At 36.2% G+C, this 17,182-nt stretch overlaps 2 protein-coding genes across 2 annotated transcripts in view; one reads left to right on the top strand and one right to left on the bottom strand.

The window, feature by feature from the left end:
• The window catches only part of LOC114152259 (rho-related GTP-binding protein RhoN), a 34,925-nt gene extending 30,455 nt beyond the window's left edge, over positions 1-4,470 (top strand). Inside the window, exons 4-5 of the mRNA XM_028030086.1 lie at positions 1-135; positions 3,538-4,470. Of these exons, the coding sequence (XP_027885887.1) occupies positions 1-135; positions 3,538-3,792 (390 nt within the window). The 3' untranslated portion in view covers positions 3,793-4,470. The remainder of the gene's footprint in view (positions 136-3,537) is intronic.
• Positions 4,471-16,441: 11,971 nt separating this feature from the next.
• The window catches only part of LOC114151962 (breast cancer type 1 susceptibility protein homolog), a 28,547-nt gene continuing 27,806 nt past the window's right edge, over positions 16,442-17,182 (bottom strand). The window contains exon 22 of the mRNA XM_028029532.1: positions 16,442-16,669. Coding sequence (XP_027885333.1) covers positions 16,575-16,669 — 95 coding nt within the window. The 3' untranslated portion in view covers positions 16,442-16,574. The remainder of the gene's footprint in view (positions 16,670-17,182) is intronic.

Here is a 17,182-nt window from a genome sequence, read left to right as displayed (position 1 = left end):
TGGCAAGGCGAGAAGCAGGAGTTCTGCCCGAATGCCAAAGTGGTCCTGGTCGGCTGCAAGCTGGACATGAGGACGGACGTCAGCGTCATGAGAGAGCTTTCCAAACACAGGCTGATTCCTGTTACCCACGAACAGGTGAGAGCTACACCTTAACTCGTTTGTTTGAAGCTAAAGCTTACTTAGCTTTCTGGATGACACACAACATTTAATCCACAGTCATTTGTTGGTGTTACTTGCAAACTCAGTGGGAAAGTCACAAATAGGAGTGATTACTTTCCTCCCTTGTGCACGCAAACAAAACTTCTGAAAATGAATTTGGAGAATGATATTTGCTCCACATCATAACTTTTACAAATACGGAAACACGGCGAGTGTAAGAAAGGAGCTGGAACCCTAACAAAGACGGAGACAAACAGCGGTTGTGTGATAAAGCAATTGTTTTGTTTGTGTGTCTCGGAGCAATGAGCAGCGGCATGCATGAATTTTAATTGCCTATTTCCATGTAAATGTGAAATCACACTTCTGGGCAACCTTTTGTCAACAAATAAATATTATTTTTTGCTAAACAATAAAGAAAGGATCTTTGTTGGCTGTCAGTTTGGCGAATCTCTGTGGGATTGATGAGCTTGCAGAAATCAATATCCATAGTATTCATGAATTCAGCTGATGCAAAGATAGAGTGAGCTTTGGATAAATGCAGAGTTGCAATGACTTACATTTATTCAGCTATATTTATTTGAACAGCTTAAAAACTTTACTTTTAGGAGTATTTTTACGACACTACTTATTACTATTACTTGATTAATTTTATTATGCAGTATCGCTACTCCTGGTTAAGTAAAAGTTCTGCTTACTCTACCTTCAATGCACAAAGAACAAGCTTGTATTAACCAAAATTTCACCAGACACAAATGGCTTTTCTTCTTAGTTTCATACATTTAAATTGAAAGAAATTGATTTAGAAAGAAAATACTTTTTCTGATTTTGTTATTTTGTAATCATTTTATTGAGATGAATTATTTCTATTTGGATCTTTAAATTACTAAAAATCTCTTTATATTTTGGTTTGTTTGATGGTGTAATTTTTAAATATTAAATTATTGGTTACTCGGTTCTTTTTACTAAATGCATTTTTACTCTTTAGCAATTTTTGGGATGGATACTTTTTACTTAAACTTGAGTAAAAATACGTTGAAATAGAGTTACTCATACTTGAGTACAATTAAATGAGACAAAAATCCAGAACTGATTACCAGAATCAAAGCTTGCTAAACTGTTTTTAAGCCACAAAGAATCGACTTATTTGTCCAATCAGCAAAAAAAAAAAAAAGACACTTCATAGACACTGAAATGTGAGAAAAATTACAGATTAAAGACACTAAAATAAACAAATCTGAATTTTGTTCTCAGAATTCTGAGATTAAAGTCGGAATTCTGAGAAAAAAAGAATTCTGAAAAATTGTCAGAATTCTGATATTTAAGTCGGAATTCTAAGAAAAATAAATTCTGAGAAAAAAAATCTGAATTCTAAGGGTTTTTTTTCTTTTTTTTGTCAGTGGTCCTAATCCTCTTCTATAAAAAAATACATTTAAACCAATTCTTACTTTGAAGCTGATGCTGTAAAGTACAATAAAATGTTGTAACACAATGAACCATTTAGTGACTATACTTAAGGGATTTTAAGGCATCAAAGTACAATAAATGCTAACAAAAGGCACATTTTTGTGAACATGATAATAAAGCAAAGAATTAATGTTTATGAAATTTAAAGATGTGTAGTTGCTTACTTTGTATCATCTTACTTTATCCAAATTTACACAACTTTGCTAAAGTATTTAACTTTTTAACATTACCATGAGGAACTTCAGTTTGTTTTATTGGGATTTTAAGAGACACACCAAAGCAAAACTAAAAGGACTAATCTGAAATGCATGACATGCATATAGATACAACCCCCCTTTACTCATACACCCCTAAATAAAATCTAACTCCCTTCTAAACTCATTGGAAAACCATGCATTACTTTCCTTCCACTTCATAATTATGCTTTGCTCTGGGTTTGCCCTGCCACGTAAAACCCCAATAAAACACATTGAAGTCTGTGTAGCGTGACAAATGATGAAAAAGTTTAAGTATTATTAGTAATAAAAACTCTTGTAATTGACTGTAGGATGGTGTTGGACATCAGCAGGAATAAACAGAACCTTTATGTTTGGTTTTTACGGCTGTAAAGACAGCCCTTAAATATTTTATTGCTGTTGGGAGTTTATTCCCTTTGCCCCAACAAGCTATCAGGGTTTTATTACCGTAATTGTGATTTGGTTTTGTCCCTGACCAAACACAACGGTCTTGCATCCACTACAGCACTGAATGGATGATCTGGTGTGAAATAAATCGATACAATAACTCATCTTAGGCCCGTTGTTCACTTTGGGAGTTACAGGGTTCCTCCTTTTATGAAAAAGTTAGAAAGATATGGATGTTTTTTCATCCTTCCTTGCTTCCTTTCGTTGTCTTTTCTTCTTCCCGCCTTTATTTGTGTAGTTTCTGGTTTCCTCCTCACTTTATGTATCCTTTCTTTTTTCCTTCCTTGACATTTCTTCCATATTTTGCTCCATCCTGTCCTTCCTTCTTCCTCTCTTCTTATCGTTCCTACTTTGTTTGGTTTCCTTCCTTCCTGTTTCCCTGTCCTGATTTTTATCTTAGTTGAATATTTTCTTTGTCCATCATATCCAGACTTTAGTCCCTCCATGTCTCCCTTTCCTTCCTTGTATCCTCCTTTCTAAAAGTTTTGAGTTTTTCTTTCATTTTCTTTATGTAGTTTCCTCCCTTTCTCCTTCATTACTTGTGGCCTTTCTGTCCTACCTTCTAACCTCATGTGCTTTCCTTGTGTCCCGTCATTCCTTTCAACATTGTCCTTTCTATCCTTCCTTGTGTCCTATCCTCCCTTGTATCCTTCTTTCCGTCTTTCATTCCAACCTTGTCTTTCTTCCTCTCCTTATGTCCTTCCAACTTTCTGTCCTTCCTTCATTCTATCCTTCCTTGTGTTTTTCTTTTCATCCTTCTTTGTGTATTTTCTGTCCTTGTTTCCAATCTTGTCTATCCTTCTTATGTCCTCCATCCTTCCTTGGATTTTTCTTTCTGTCCTTCTTTGTGTCCTTTCTATTCTTCCTTCCAATCTTGTCTTTCCATCCTTCCTTGTGTCTTTACAACCTTTTGTAATTCATTCTATCCTTCCTTGCATTTTCTTTCAATTCTTCTTTAGGTTCTTTCCATCCTTCCTTCCAATCTTGTTTTTCCTATTTTAATATTTAAACCTTCATCACTTTAGAAACATCTGCGAACGTTTTTAGTGAACTTTGGTATTTTACATTTTGAAAATATTTAGAAACGACCGAGAAATCTGAAAAATCATGTCTAGAAAAGTTTAGCTTTAAAATTAACGAGAGGGTTCGATGTAATTCCCAGCACTGTCTTTGTTAGCAGATGAAGTAATAATTTAGTCGTTTTTGTAACAGACTCATGTTCTGCCTTCAGGGGACCAATCTGGCGCGGCAGATCGGCGCTGTGGCCTACACCGAGTGCACCTCGAAGTTCTCTGAGAACAGCGTCCGCGACGTCTTCCACGTCACCACGCTGGCCTCCGTGTTCAACATTCATCGGCCGCAGGTCAAACGCGCGACAACGCGTCGCACCCACAAGCGGATCTCGCAGCAGCCTCCTCGGACTGAGATTCACGAACATCCGCCCGCCATCAGGAAGGACCGGGCGAAAAGCTGCGTGCTCATGTAGCGATCCGTGTCGACTGATGGGCACGAGCGCCACTGCACATAAACTTTTATAATTTATTTGTGAATTCCTGTCACATTTTTTGCACTGTAACAAGAACAATATGGCAAAAAAGAAAATGAATGGAGCTCTGAGTGATTTCTTTTTTTTGTGGTCAATTTTCTGCAAAGCTCTGCTTGTTATTTTTCTTTTTGGCTGTGCTATCATCCCGAGGAGGCCGGTAATGTGGCTGAAGCTTCTTTTTTTTTTTAAAGCTTTTACAAGAAATAATAATAAAAAAAGGACAGGAACTGTTTGGTTTAAAAACAAATCGCAGCAAAGTGAGTGGGGAAGAACTGAAGAATAAATAGTTTCGTATTTTAAATGCTGTTTTTGTCTTCATGTTCCAGGAAATGAAGCACAAAAGAGCTCAGAGAAATCTGTAAATACTGAAGAATGACGTTTTCTTTTAAACTGAAATAAAACAAACCTTAAAAACAACCTCACGGGCTAATAAAAACACTAATTTTCTTAAACCACAAGTGCTTTAATACGGAAAAAAAATAGCTCATTATGTAACCTGAGATGTTGTGTACTTACTTTTGTTCTAATTAAGGGTGGGGAAGTCTAGAAAGGATTTATGAGGATGCATATTATGTTGTTCATGCAGCTTTGAAATAAAAAAAAAAAAAACTGGATCTGCTTAGTGTTTGAAAATAATTTCTCTTATTTATTCAATCATGTTCAGATGAATTTCCGGTAATTAATTATCTTAATTAAATTTACAGAAGATGCTTTCCACATATTACGTCTATCAAAATTATTGCAGTTATTTTCACCTGAGTTAAAGCAAAATAAAAGGTGGGATAGAGTTAAATTAATTCTTACAATGTAAAAATACAAAAACTACAAAACATCACATTTTAACATACAGCTTATTGAGAACCTTAGTGGCGTATTTAATTTACCACATCTTGGAAGTAGTGATGGGCATTTATTGTATTGTTTATTTATCACGATACATTTCTTAACACTGATTTTTGATTTATTGTCTCCCTAAAACTGTCCGTATTACTGGGATTGTTATTTTTAGTACTTTCTCCACCGTTTATTCAATGAGAGCATCAATAAATTTGAAAACATTTTAAATGCAGTGACTATGAGCAATCTAGTGACACAAATTTGTTTTTCAGGAGTAGTATTTGTGTATGTAAACAAGAGGTTATAAAAAGTTTTTAATCGACACATTTATTATCAGGAAATATTGCAACAAACCTTTAAGACTATATTTCCCACCATTACTGACAAGCAACAAAATGATAGGCAAATATATAATAACTTGCATTTTAATTATAATTATATGAACCTGCTGTAACAAGACTGTGTGAAAATAATGTGGTCAAGAGAAACAGGATTTTTAAAAGCAAATTTCACAAAAAAGTTTTTTTCTCAGATGCCATAAAGCAGTAAATATAGCGCTTTCTATCTATATACAGCAATCCAAATGTAATGCTCTGATATTTTAAGTGAATGCAGCCACTCTGGTCTGTATTCATGAGCTTTGCGGTTTGACCTTTAAATGTGACTTTTGTTCCAGTTTGTTTCCCACCACAATGGATGAGACCCCACAGCAACACGCTGCCTCTGTGAGCAGCAGCAAAGTGACATTTCACAGCATCGCTGCCATATTCCCATGCAGGGAGCGTGAGGTCACTCCACACGCCGGAGGGGAAACCGAGACAAAACCTGCTCTAGGTGGGAAACGATGTCCACAAAAATGGAGGAGCGTGTGTGACTAGCATATATTCTTACCAAGTAACGCTATTTACAACATAAATGTTAGGACTTTTTGGCTATCTGCGCGGATACGATTAATAGATTTACTTAACGTCCGTTTAGACGTTATTTTAGTGTTGTAGTTTGTCCGCTTAGGGAGGATGACGAGGGCGCTGCTCGTCATCTTCCGTTGTTACAGTAACAAAAATGGCGGAGAGAACGGAGAGACGGTCCTAACAGATTCCGGAGCGGGATGTATAATGACCTCGAGCGGTTCTGTTTTGCAATATAATCACTCGAAAAGATCTTTTCAGTCATCACATTAATACTACCAACTCCGGATATGGTTAAAATATATTAGTTTACTTCTTAAAATCCGGGATATTATGAAAAATGTAGCCGTTTATGTTACGGAAAGAGGTTGACTCTAAAGAAAATCTGGCCGCTTATTAATTAATCGTTAGTTAAATCAACATTAGTCGATAGCTTGTGTCCCTAGCACGGACATAACTAGATCTGAGTTTAAAACATCCACACACAGTAATCCAGCTGCAGCCCCTTCCAGGGAAAAGTCAAATTACATTAGAGGAAAAACTTGAATGCTAAAAATGACCTAGCCTCAGGCACCGCGTCCACTCAGCCTGTTGTTTGTTGCTGCCAAAGATAACGCAGGCGATTCTAAAAGATGTTGCATATTTTGCAAACAGTCATCCTTCTTCCACCAGCAACCTTACCTGGCCTCAACGACTCAAATTCAGCCACCGCTGCGGAGCATAATCCGGCTAATGGCCTCCATTTTTCAGGTGCTTCCCATTAACTAAAAAGGGATCTGAGTGTGAAAGGCAGCCAAAGATAAGGTGGCTTTTGAAAAATGAGCTTGAAGTGGTGGAGAAGGGTGGAGATCTAAGAGCAGACAGAGAGAAAATAATTATCTGAGCTGCTACACGGATGCAGCTGTGTCAGAAACCTCAGGCTTTACTTTCATTCTTCCTATGCACTCATTAGGGCTCCTATTCGTGGCATTATAACTACAAATCAGCCATATTTATACAAATTAACAGTGGCCATGTGTGTGTTTTTTATTATTATTTAGCTTCAAGTGTAGGCAGAGGTACTGCTGGTAATTAGAATACAATGCAGCTTCAGGCATGAAAGTAAACTTTGAAAACCTTGTGATGTCAAGGGACTCGGTTTGCATAAGAGAAAAACTGAAGAAAAAAGAAAATAAAGGATAAAAGAAAAGCAAATTCACATGACGCAAATGGAGGAGGAAGATGAAAAAAACCCATTTGGAAGCTTTTTCCTGAGATAAATGCAGTTCTGACTCAGCAAATAAGCACAATTTTAAAATATGAAATAACCTAAAAGGATTTGTTAAATTAGGAAAATTAAATCAGGTTCAAACCATCACAGAAGAGTAATATTTGTAAAGTTCAATAAAAAGCTTATGGCTGCAAATCTTTTAAGGGTGTGTCTGTCTACCAGATTTCAGACTGAAGTTTTTGCACATTTTTATTTGTAAAGTAGCTCAAGCTCAGTCACATTGGATAGAAATCATGAGTTTTGTTTTGACTGGGCCATTTTAACACATGCATACTGGTCAGAGACAACAAAAGAGCTGAATGTGAATCTCCTTCTTTTACATCCTCTAACACACGTGTGTCAAACTCATGGCCCAAGGGCCAAATCTGGCCCCCAATAGCTTTTTATGTGGCCCTCCAGACTCTAAAGCAGGGGTGTCCAATGCATTTTCATTTTGGGTTGAATCAAAATCATGAATGTTCTTATAGGGCCGGTGGAACCAGAAAATAATAAAACCCGCAAACAAAACTGTTAAAATATAAATCAGTTCTTAAAATTAAATAATATTCAGCCCCTCCAGAATTTCACAATTGATTTTTATTGCAAAATATAAAAAACAAAGTGTTTGTGGTACTAATTTAGAAATATTTGTGCTTTTTATGACACGTCATATGATTATGGATTATAACTTGACATCAAGTAATTCTGAAGCAGCTGTTTAGTAGAAGAAATACTGCCACCTGCAGGTGGGAGTAAACCGTCACTTTGATGTTTTTCACAATTCTTCTACTATAGTCTTATGTATTGACATGTAAATGTTCATCAATATGTATTGTCCCACCTAAAAATATGTAAACAATTACATTTTATACACTATATATTGATAAGTTGTGTCATTTAACATTTGCAGCTCTAAGTTAATTTTATTTATCTGCCCTGAGATGAAAGTGGCTCTTTGGACTGTAAAGACTGCTAACCCCTCATCAATGAAAATCCAGATAAAATGCAGTTTATAGTTGCAATAAGACAAAATATGTGAAAACCAATCAAGGAATACGAGTACTTTTGCAAGTAAATATTGCTGAATGTTTGCTTGTTGTTTAAAACTAAAGAAGTGAAGTCATAAGATGAAAAATGAGAGTCTCTTTGAGAAATCTGAAATTTAAAGACAACTAGTCTCCAAGGAAACTAAGACAGTTTTTATAAACAGCAAATCCCTTGAAAAGTCATGTAAAAGAAAATCTGCTGAATCATTTTTAAAATGAAGAAATGCACCTAGATGACTTCTCTTCTTGCTCACAGGGGGGATTGTGTTTTAGCCCTGGATTAAGACAGATAACAAGGGGGCGGATGAGCCAGTTCTGCTGCACAGAAGCACAGCTGGATTGAATTACTGCGCTTAGATAGAATGAGCTAAAACATGTGCTTCCTGGTCCTGTTCCTCAAAACTCAGGCATGTTATTGTTCAGTCAGTCTAACCACTTAATTAACAGGCGTTCACAAAGAGAGAGAAAAAATAACAACTTCGATAGCCTGTTCATTACACTTTTTTTTGCACAAAATCATTCTTAGATAATGAGATTTTAGTCTGCTCAGTTCTGCCTATTTTGAGCCGTTTTAGGGCGTCTTGCCACTTTAAATCCACGCCCTCCATTTCAATGTTTACCCTCGCACGTGAAAACAGCTTCAGACAGCTGCGCAATTATGTAACCATACAGTTCAGACCAAAAGTTTGGACACACCTTCTAATTCAATGGGTTTTCTTTATTTTCATGACTATTTATAAGGCAAGAAATCCCACTTATTAACCTGACAGGGCACGTTGACCTATGAAGTGAAAACCATTTCAGGTGACGACCTCTTGAAGCTCATCAAGAAAATGCAGAGTGTGTGCAAAGCAGTAATCGGAGCAAAAGGTTGCTACTTTGAAGAAACTAGAATATAAGGGCTATTTTCAGTTGTTTTACACTTTTTTGTTTAGTGCATATTTCCACATGTGTTATTCATAGTTTTGATACCTTCAGCGTGAATCTACAATGTCAATAGTCATGAAAATAAAGGAAACTCATTGAATTAAAAGGTGTGTCCAAACTTTTGGTCTGTACTGTACATCTTTGAAAAGCATAAGTGGGGTCTCCTGCACAATGAACAAAAATGCAGCAAGTGGTTTTTGGATGGTAAAACAAGAACAAAACTCTTGTCTGTTCCAGTAGCCATTGTACAGCTGACCAGACATTCTGGACATTGGTTGGTGTTGCTAGGTAACGGTGCAGTGGAGATTTTTGAAACGGCTCGTTTTCCAGAGAACATCAACTTACGGCTGTGTGTTTGCCAAAAAATGTCAGTGTGTTTTTTTAGCGTTTGGGCTGTTTACAGAGGGAGTTGAGATCCAAATAGAAATATAAAATTGTGCAACATGTGAATTTTGAATAATAGGTTCTCTTTAAGGCTAACGGCTACACACAGATTCTCATTTGTGTTAAACTTGGACTTTGACTAGGCCATTCCAGCACATGATTATGTTTTGGATTATGTATATTATATTTCTGCATTTTGGTCTTATCTAATCAGAGCATCTTCTTTCACATGTTTGCCTACAAGGATCAGGACAGGTATTTGGATTAATCTATAAATAATCATATTGATTTTTGTTATTGTTCCCGTTTAAACAGAATCAGGCTGAATATATTGCCTTTCCCTCACATTATTATATGCACCATTATCTTTTTCAAAGCCAACTAGACTGGGGTTGATATTTCATTTTAACTCCGCTGTAAAGTCGCACTGATCACTGACCACCGAGGCTCAACCCTTATACAACTTTAATGCGTTCCTTGCTTCAACAGTGACCATAAAAACGCACCCAGATGCTCGCTCATCGGTTCAGTTTTTGCTCAAATTTAACATCAGGAGGGCGGAGAAGAGCGACATGGGGCCAGGAAACGCAGAAACAACGCAATAGTAATACCAGCCAAACGGTCGCCATGTCCAGGAGAGGAAGAGTGAGCTATTAAAAATGCAGTAGCCATTTATACTGTGCGTAAAATTGAGCTGATTAAAAATATATGTACCGTCTGACTTTCTCTATGTAACAAAGAAGGCAGAAAGGATGTTAAAATGTAAATACAACCTAGAATGCAGTCATGCCTAAAATGTCAGAGAATGCATGAAGAGTTATGGCAATAATATGATTTAAAACCCTGAATAAAAAATGGAATTGGAGATTGTTCTTAAAGTTGTTGTGGATTTGTTTGCAAGAAAAACCAGGATGCTTGACTTTCCGAATCTGTTTCAAAAGATGTAGTACTAAAATAAGGTTAAAAACACACCAGGATGTGACAAGGATCACAGCAGCCAATTGAGCGAGAGCCATGGAGGTCATCATGGACATGTGCACACATTATTTACAGCAGCATGACTCCAGAGAGCCAACATCTGAAAATATCTGGAGCACATGAATTCAAAACACTGACCGACACAGAGGAACGACAGTTGAGATTAAGTTCTCATTAGGCTTCTGGGTTTTTTTTCTACAAGGGGAAGAATGTCAGTGTAAATGGTTCATTTTAGTGTGCGATCTTATTAGAGTATCATGAGTCAGGGGTTTTTTCACCCCAACTACCCAGCTGTGGATTCCTGTGGTTAGATTTTCCTCCTCTTGTAATATCATCTAGCTGACAGAGTTTTCTACAATTTTGAATAAATATAAAACAATTTGAAATGTACCCATTTTCCATTTCTGTACGCCTTTGACCTGCTTATGCCAATATGCTAACACTTAGCTTAGCTTGGATGACAGTAGTTGCTACAAAACTGCTGCTTTAAGATAGCAGAAATCTGCTGTAAGAGTGCGGTTAACTGCATTTGGTTCGCTAAAATCCGTGAATACTTAAGACTCCCCCTTTAAAATCGCTTATTGTAATAGTTCAAACCTCAAATGTATCTTAATACGCATACAAATGAAACTGTGCACTGCGCTACAGGTAATATCAACGGTTTTCTTCAACTTCGGTGTTTGGGGGTTGCAGCCAATCAGCGCTTGGCAAATGAATGACGGTCCAGGATTGGCTGGTAAGCAAACACCAGCCAATAGCGTGTCAAGTAACATTTTACCGAAGAATTTTAGCCAAAACTGCGTTGTAAATATTTTTAGATTATGCTTTTTGGAATAAAAAAAAAAAAAAAAAAAAAGACATTTTCTTCTTTTTTTTGTTTAGAATAATTTGTAGTTATGCTTCATAAAAGAAATCTGCTAATAAATTCTATGGATTGTCCAATCATTTTGATACTGGAAAAATATTAAGTAAAAAATTGAGAAAACTGGTAAAAAAGGAAGTCCCTTCAAATGTTTTAATTGCTCAGCTGAACTTTTCAATGCTGGCCAAATATGTATATTCTACATATTTTATTGCTGATTGCTAAGAAAATTATAACTGTTGATTGAAAGAAAGTGAAGTCACCAAATGTGACTGAATGGAAATAGACTAAAAAAGGTGTATTTGATTAAATATTTTATGTTTACTTTCTTTACAAAATAAAATAAATCTTTTTAACCGGACATGGAATGTGATTAAAAGTGTATAAGTTATAGAAAGTTTTAGAAATGGGCTAGAATCTGCTTTTTTGTGTGTTTAATCACCTGTAAATGGTAACGTTTTGTTTTTATTTGTGTAAAAACAAAAACTGCCATCTCCTTGGGTATTCACAAAGCAATTTCCATATCTAGCTTGTTTTACGACAGAGGTAGCAAGATTAAACATCAAAAGTAGAGCACTATACCCCTAATACAGTCAGCATTTCTGTTATCTGCTTCAAGTCTTGCTCTCTCTCACTCTCTCGCAGCCTGAGTGTCACTGGAAGCGTTTTACATCTTTGTATTTCTTCTGACTCACTGAAAATAGCTAAATATAAGTCTGCTCCCCTTTGTAGCAACTTCCACACCCTAACTGACAGGAAAAGATTGTTTTGCATCACCACCAGTCAAACTAAAAATCAACCAAACAACGTGCATCTCTAAAAATCATGATATATCAGATGTTAGCTTTAAAAAAAACAAAACTTTACAGCTTTATTATGAAGCTTCATGCCTCATTTTCTTCCCCAACAAAGATCCATCATCCATTGCATTTAGCAGGGGAATAAATGAACACCCTGGGGAGCTGGAAACAAATCACCGGTCTGCTTTGTACATGTTTGCACACAGATGTGTCGCGTCAAAAAACAAACAAGCAGAGTGAAATGCTCCAGATGGGCTCTGTAATTTCCCATGTGGAACAGAGATGTGGTCCATATGGGACGTGTCGGTCCACACCGTCTGACAATTCAGGAACTGAGAATAGTTTGACACAGACATTCAGCTCAAACACAGATCTGTTTCTAAGAGGGGAAACAACATTTTATGACCATTTAATTATCTTTGAATTGGTTGTGAATTAAATAGCTTAGAACCGACCTACAGGTTGATGTATAAAACCCAAATGTTGGGTTCAAGAAGTTGACTTGTTCTACACTGAGTTTGTTCAACAGGAGACTAAATGTTATTTTCCATCCCACTGACCATCAACAAACTGGAAGGTGAGACCAATTTCCTTTCCTCCGATCATGATCTGGACACAGAGGATGAATCCTGATAAGTTTTTTTTTATTAAACTCCACCATGTTTCACATCAGTTTGTTTTTTTATTGAACCGAAGGGATGTCTCAGCTTTTTATAGTGAAGCTGGTTAACACACATCAGGTGGTTTCCTCATGACCTGACTTAATTTAAGCAGTGGGACACTCAGCTTCAAACACGTTTTCAGCCACTGTAATCATTCGAATTGCTTACCCTGTGCCGGCATCGAGCTCAAATTTAATTTGCACAGTTTTAAAATAGGAAAACGCACACATCTGTGTTTCAACTGAACCTGTAGGGATGTAGCCATGTTTCCAACAGAGCAAAAGATTGAATTTAATCAAACTGATTTAACCAGCAGCTGTTTTGCTCAGTTTGAGTTCAAAACAATCAGGCTGCGCTATTAGATAATCAGAAATCAATAAATAAATGGAGCACCCATCTAGTAAACATGTAAACAAAGCCCCAAAATAAATGCTAATGTTACACTAGCTGTGTTTCCATGGCTAATGTGCATAAAACTAAGTTAATGTAGAAAAAACTATTTTGCAATTGTGGTATGTTCATTAAATACCACAATTGCGATTAAAATCACATGTGAATAAGTTTCTTATTTAAAAACCTGCTGCGTCATGAACCTCCAATTACTTCCTGTCATTGTCTTTATTCGTGGTTTTTGCCAGTAGTAACTTCCGGTTGTTGATCATGTGACTCCTGTGTTTCCATTGCAGTTTTGCGAAATACATCTATATTGCTACTGCATAAAAACCACCTCATTCTTGTGTAAAAACTTGTCAAAAAGCGAGTTTTTTCAAAACTGGCATATTTCTATTAAGCACATTTGTTTTTCATAATTTTAATTTGCCCAGGTGTGATCAATTTGCGAATTTTTTGGGGTAATTTTAATTTGCGCAATTACAAGTTCAATATGCGCATATATATTGTCAAATATGGTCAATTTGTGCAATTTTCTATTTGCTGTGTTTCCACTGAATATAAAATTGTGCAAATTGAAATTAAGAGAATATATTCGCTTAATGGAAACACCAATTGAAAAAAAAAATCCAAACATACAAAAAAACAGTTTTTTGGTAAAAAGATTTTGCAATAGGATGAGGCGATTTTTCAGCTGTATGAAAAAGGATGTATTATGCAAAACTGCAATGGAAGGACTTTTTCATCACATCATAGGAAGTTACTACTGGCGCAAACCACAAAGAAGAAGACGACAGGAAGTAATAGGAGGATGATGGTTTGTTTTTGTTTTTTCACGTTGTTTGGTTGCAGCATCACATAGTTCATAAAAAATTGTGTCATTTGTGATGGATCCATAGCTTGTCTATAAAATCATCAACTACAATTTTGCCAAAACGCTACATTTGTAGCCCAAGTATAATGCTGCGTTCACACCAAACGCATTTTGAGCATCAGGCGCATCTGGTTTATATTCAAAGTCTATGAGGAGGCGAGTTGAGGGCGAGTCGCGGCGCATCAAGGGCACAATTTGAAGCTTTTCGAGCGTTTGACGCGCCTTTAACGCTTCTGACGCTGGAGTTGAAAAATCTGAACTCTCGCCGCCCGATGCGAAGCATCAACCAGAACATAGTGGCGCATTTTCAGACATGATCACAGAAATATGGAGGATAAAGTAGTTGTTCATGTTTGCTCTCATCCTATGATCTACGACCAATCAATTATGACTACAGAGACAGGAAGAGAAAGGACCCCGCTTGGAAGAGGATCAGCGAGGAAGTTGGAATGCCGAGTAAATTATGACTTTTACTATTTGAAAATATTTCCCCGCATTTGAGCTATCCAAATCCGTCCAGCAAAAACATTGAGTCACGTTAAATAAACATTGTATTAATTTAGACGAAATACGCAGGAGACGGTGGAAGAGTTGAAGGACACATATGCTAAGGAGGCTCCTCTCAACGCCCGCCTACAGCGATTCTGACATTCGGTGTGAACGCACCATAAGAGTCTCGTCACTCCAACGACTAAACAAGACGCCAATGTCTCCTCTGATTCCTGGATTATGAATGCATTTCATATGACTGTTTACATCCGGTTTACATGCCATGATTTTTACTGACTTATCGTGTGATTTTAGGTTCTCATTTAAAAGGAAACACTGCAATTGCGAATATAGACAAAGATTTGCGCACATTTACTGAGCTAAACGTATGGTTGGTTGGAGCTCCGCACTGTAAAAAAAACAGACAAAATAAACTGGCAGGGTCCTGGTACACTGGCATCTGGCTCCGTACATCTGGCATTTAAAAAGCCTCAGAGCGAACAGGCTGACATTATTGTTTCGAGTGGGCTCTTTCAGCCACCTGGTTGTCAGGGATCTTTTGTCAAAGCAATGAATGAGACTAAAAGCAGCATTTGTATTTATCCTGCAACCAAATGTCAGCGACTCAAACGGCAAAACGGTTTGAATAAAATCTTTTCTTTCAGGCTCTTTCACTGGGATTTGATTAAGAAAATCCAACTTGGGTTGAAGTATGAGGAATAACGTGGGCTGTGTAAACTTTCAGCAGATGTGATTTACCATTTCTGACTGGGAAAAAAAGGCCGGTCGTATTAACAAACATCACTTTGACCTTTAAATAGAAACTGTGTGAGGCTTGGTGTGGTGCGCAGTCATTCAAGTAGATTTAAGTCCTTGAGGAAAAAGCTCATTCTGCTTGAAAAGTTGAGTGTAGCTGCAGGAGCTCAGTGTTTTTCTGCTACTTCTCTGTCCTTCAGACTCACTGAGTGTGCAGATATGGATTTTCTATAAGAGGAACTCGTTCAATCCACAGTGGCATCGAAAGAATAAGAGTTGCTTTCTACAATAGTGATGCAGATGGCACATCAGTTTTACTGCATTTCTGACTAATTATTGTTATTAGCATAACATTTGATTGGGTCATCTTCATCAGCCATCAGTGGCTGATGAAGAAAAATTCAATTGTAGTTTTGAAATTGCTTGGATTTAAAATATGTTTTTCTGACAATGAAAGAAAAACTTCTGCATGTTTAATTTACTGTAGAAATACTGAGTCTAGTGAAGGTAAATGTGCTGCAAAACACACATAAAACCTAATAAAGAGGAGAAAAGTTTCCATTTTAATAGATAAGTTGTATCAAAGACTGCAGCTGGTAAAATGTTAAAATAATTTCATCAGGATAAAATCCAAAACCTGCAGATTTTTCATTTAACCACTCAAGCATTTAATACAATATTAATAATATATTTAAGAATGGAAATAATTCATTTTTAAATAAGAAAATAAGCACTTTATTGCCTAAAATGTAAAACTTCTCTTTAGTGAATTTGATCTGGGTGAAGCTAAAACTATGATACTCGAAGAGTTTCGAGTAAAACATATTTACAGATATGTCTGTAGAAATCAACAATAAATAAATTTATTATATAATAAATTAAAATGAGCTCAATAATATCCATTTGAATGATTGTTTTTCTGTTTTTCTACTAAATACTGATCACAGAAAGCTTCAGTTTGGTGCCATGGCCTCAGCTAGCACCTTTTTCAGCATCAGTTTTATTTGTTGTTTTTGGTTGTTTATTTAAAATGGTTAAATAAACATTTAACCATTCAAATGTTTATTTAACTGGTAGATCTATACATCTACCGTTTGTAGATTTATACATTAATAATTAAATATTAAGCCAAAAATATCTTAATGATATCAGGACTTCTGCATGAAGCAGTATAATAGCGTAATATTTTTGAACTTAAAACTTTCTGCTAACTACAGAACCTGCGGAATATAATTATATATTATATTATATATTATAACCTCAATAAACAAATTGAGGTTCTGTCCTTCCTGTGATTTTATTTGGTCTTGTTTTATACTCCTTTAAAAACTAAACTACAATTAAAGACGATTATTTCAACTAAACATGTTTTGACATGCGCTGGAAACTTCAAACCAGCAATAAACCAAAAACAAAACACAAATCAATTGCTTTTGATATCACTTTATATACATATTTTAGATATATTTTACACAGAACAGAGTGTCGATGTGCTTAAGTTACAGAAATGGACGTTAAAAATAGAATTACACAACAGAACCACTTTGGGTCTGTGTGTCCTCACACGTTGTAGCCGCTATAGTTCTGCAGCGTGTACGTAGCGACTGAATCCAGCAGCCAACCGCGGGTCACGACTGCGGCGTTCCTGGACAGAGCTGTGAGCACAAAGCAGGTAGGTGAATAAAAGCACCGCAGGTAGGTTCAGGTAGCAACAAGGCATTGTTTTCCCAACTGGGAGCAGCTGATTAGCATCTGAAAAGCTCAAATAATATCTGAACTATGACCCCCAAAACCCAGAGGAGTTGAAGGCAGGGTTTGTTTATGTTTCCCACAGTAAAACTCAAGAACCTTTCAAGCATTTTTAAGGCACGTTTTCACACTTTGGAGATAAAAACAATACAAATAAACTACAAAATACACCTTTAAATTCACTATTACTTATTTATTATTTATCAATTTAGTACTGTTATTAATATTTTTTTGGTGATAGTATTTTACATTTTACAGCAGGGACAAGATAAATTAAAATATAAACTTTATGCACCAGACGAGTCTGAGAATAAAACACTAATTTAACAAACTAATGTATAAAACATAAGATGATTAATAAGTATTAAGCCATTAGAAATAATAAATATTCCATAAGCAAAGACGAAACCTTAAACTGC

The sequence above is a fragment of the Xiphophorus couchianus genome, chromosome 10, assembly GCF_001444195.1.
Source record: "Xiphophorus couchianus chromosome 10, X_couchianus-1.0, whole genome shotgun sequence".
NCBI classification, from domain to species: Eukaryota; Metazoa; Chordata; class Actinopteri; order Cyprinodontiformes; family Poeciliidae; genus Xiphophorus; species Xiphophorus couchianus.
Note: the sequence above shows the minus strand (reverse complement) of the source record. Positions and strands in the feature narration are given on the sequence as shown.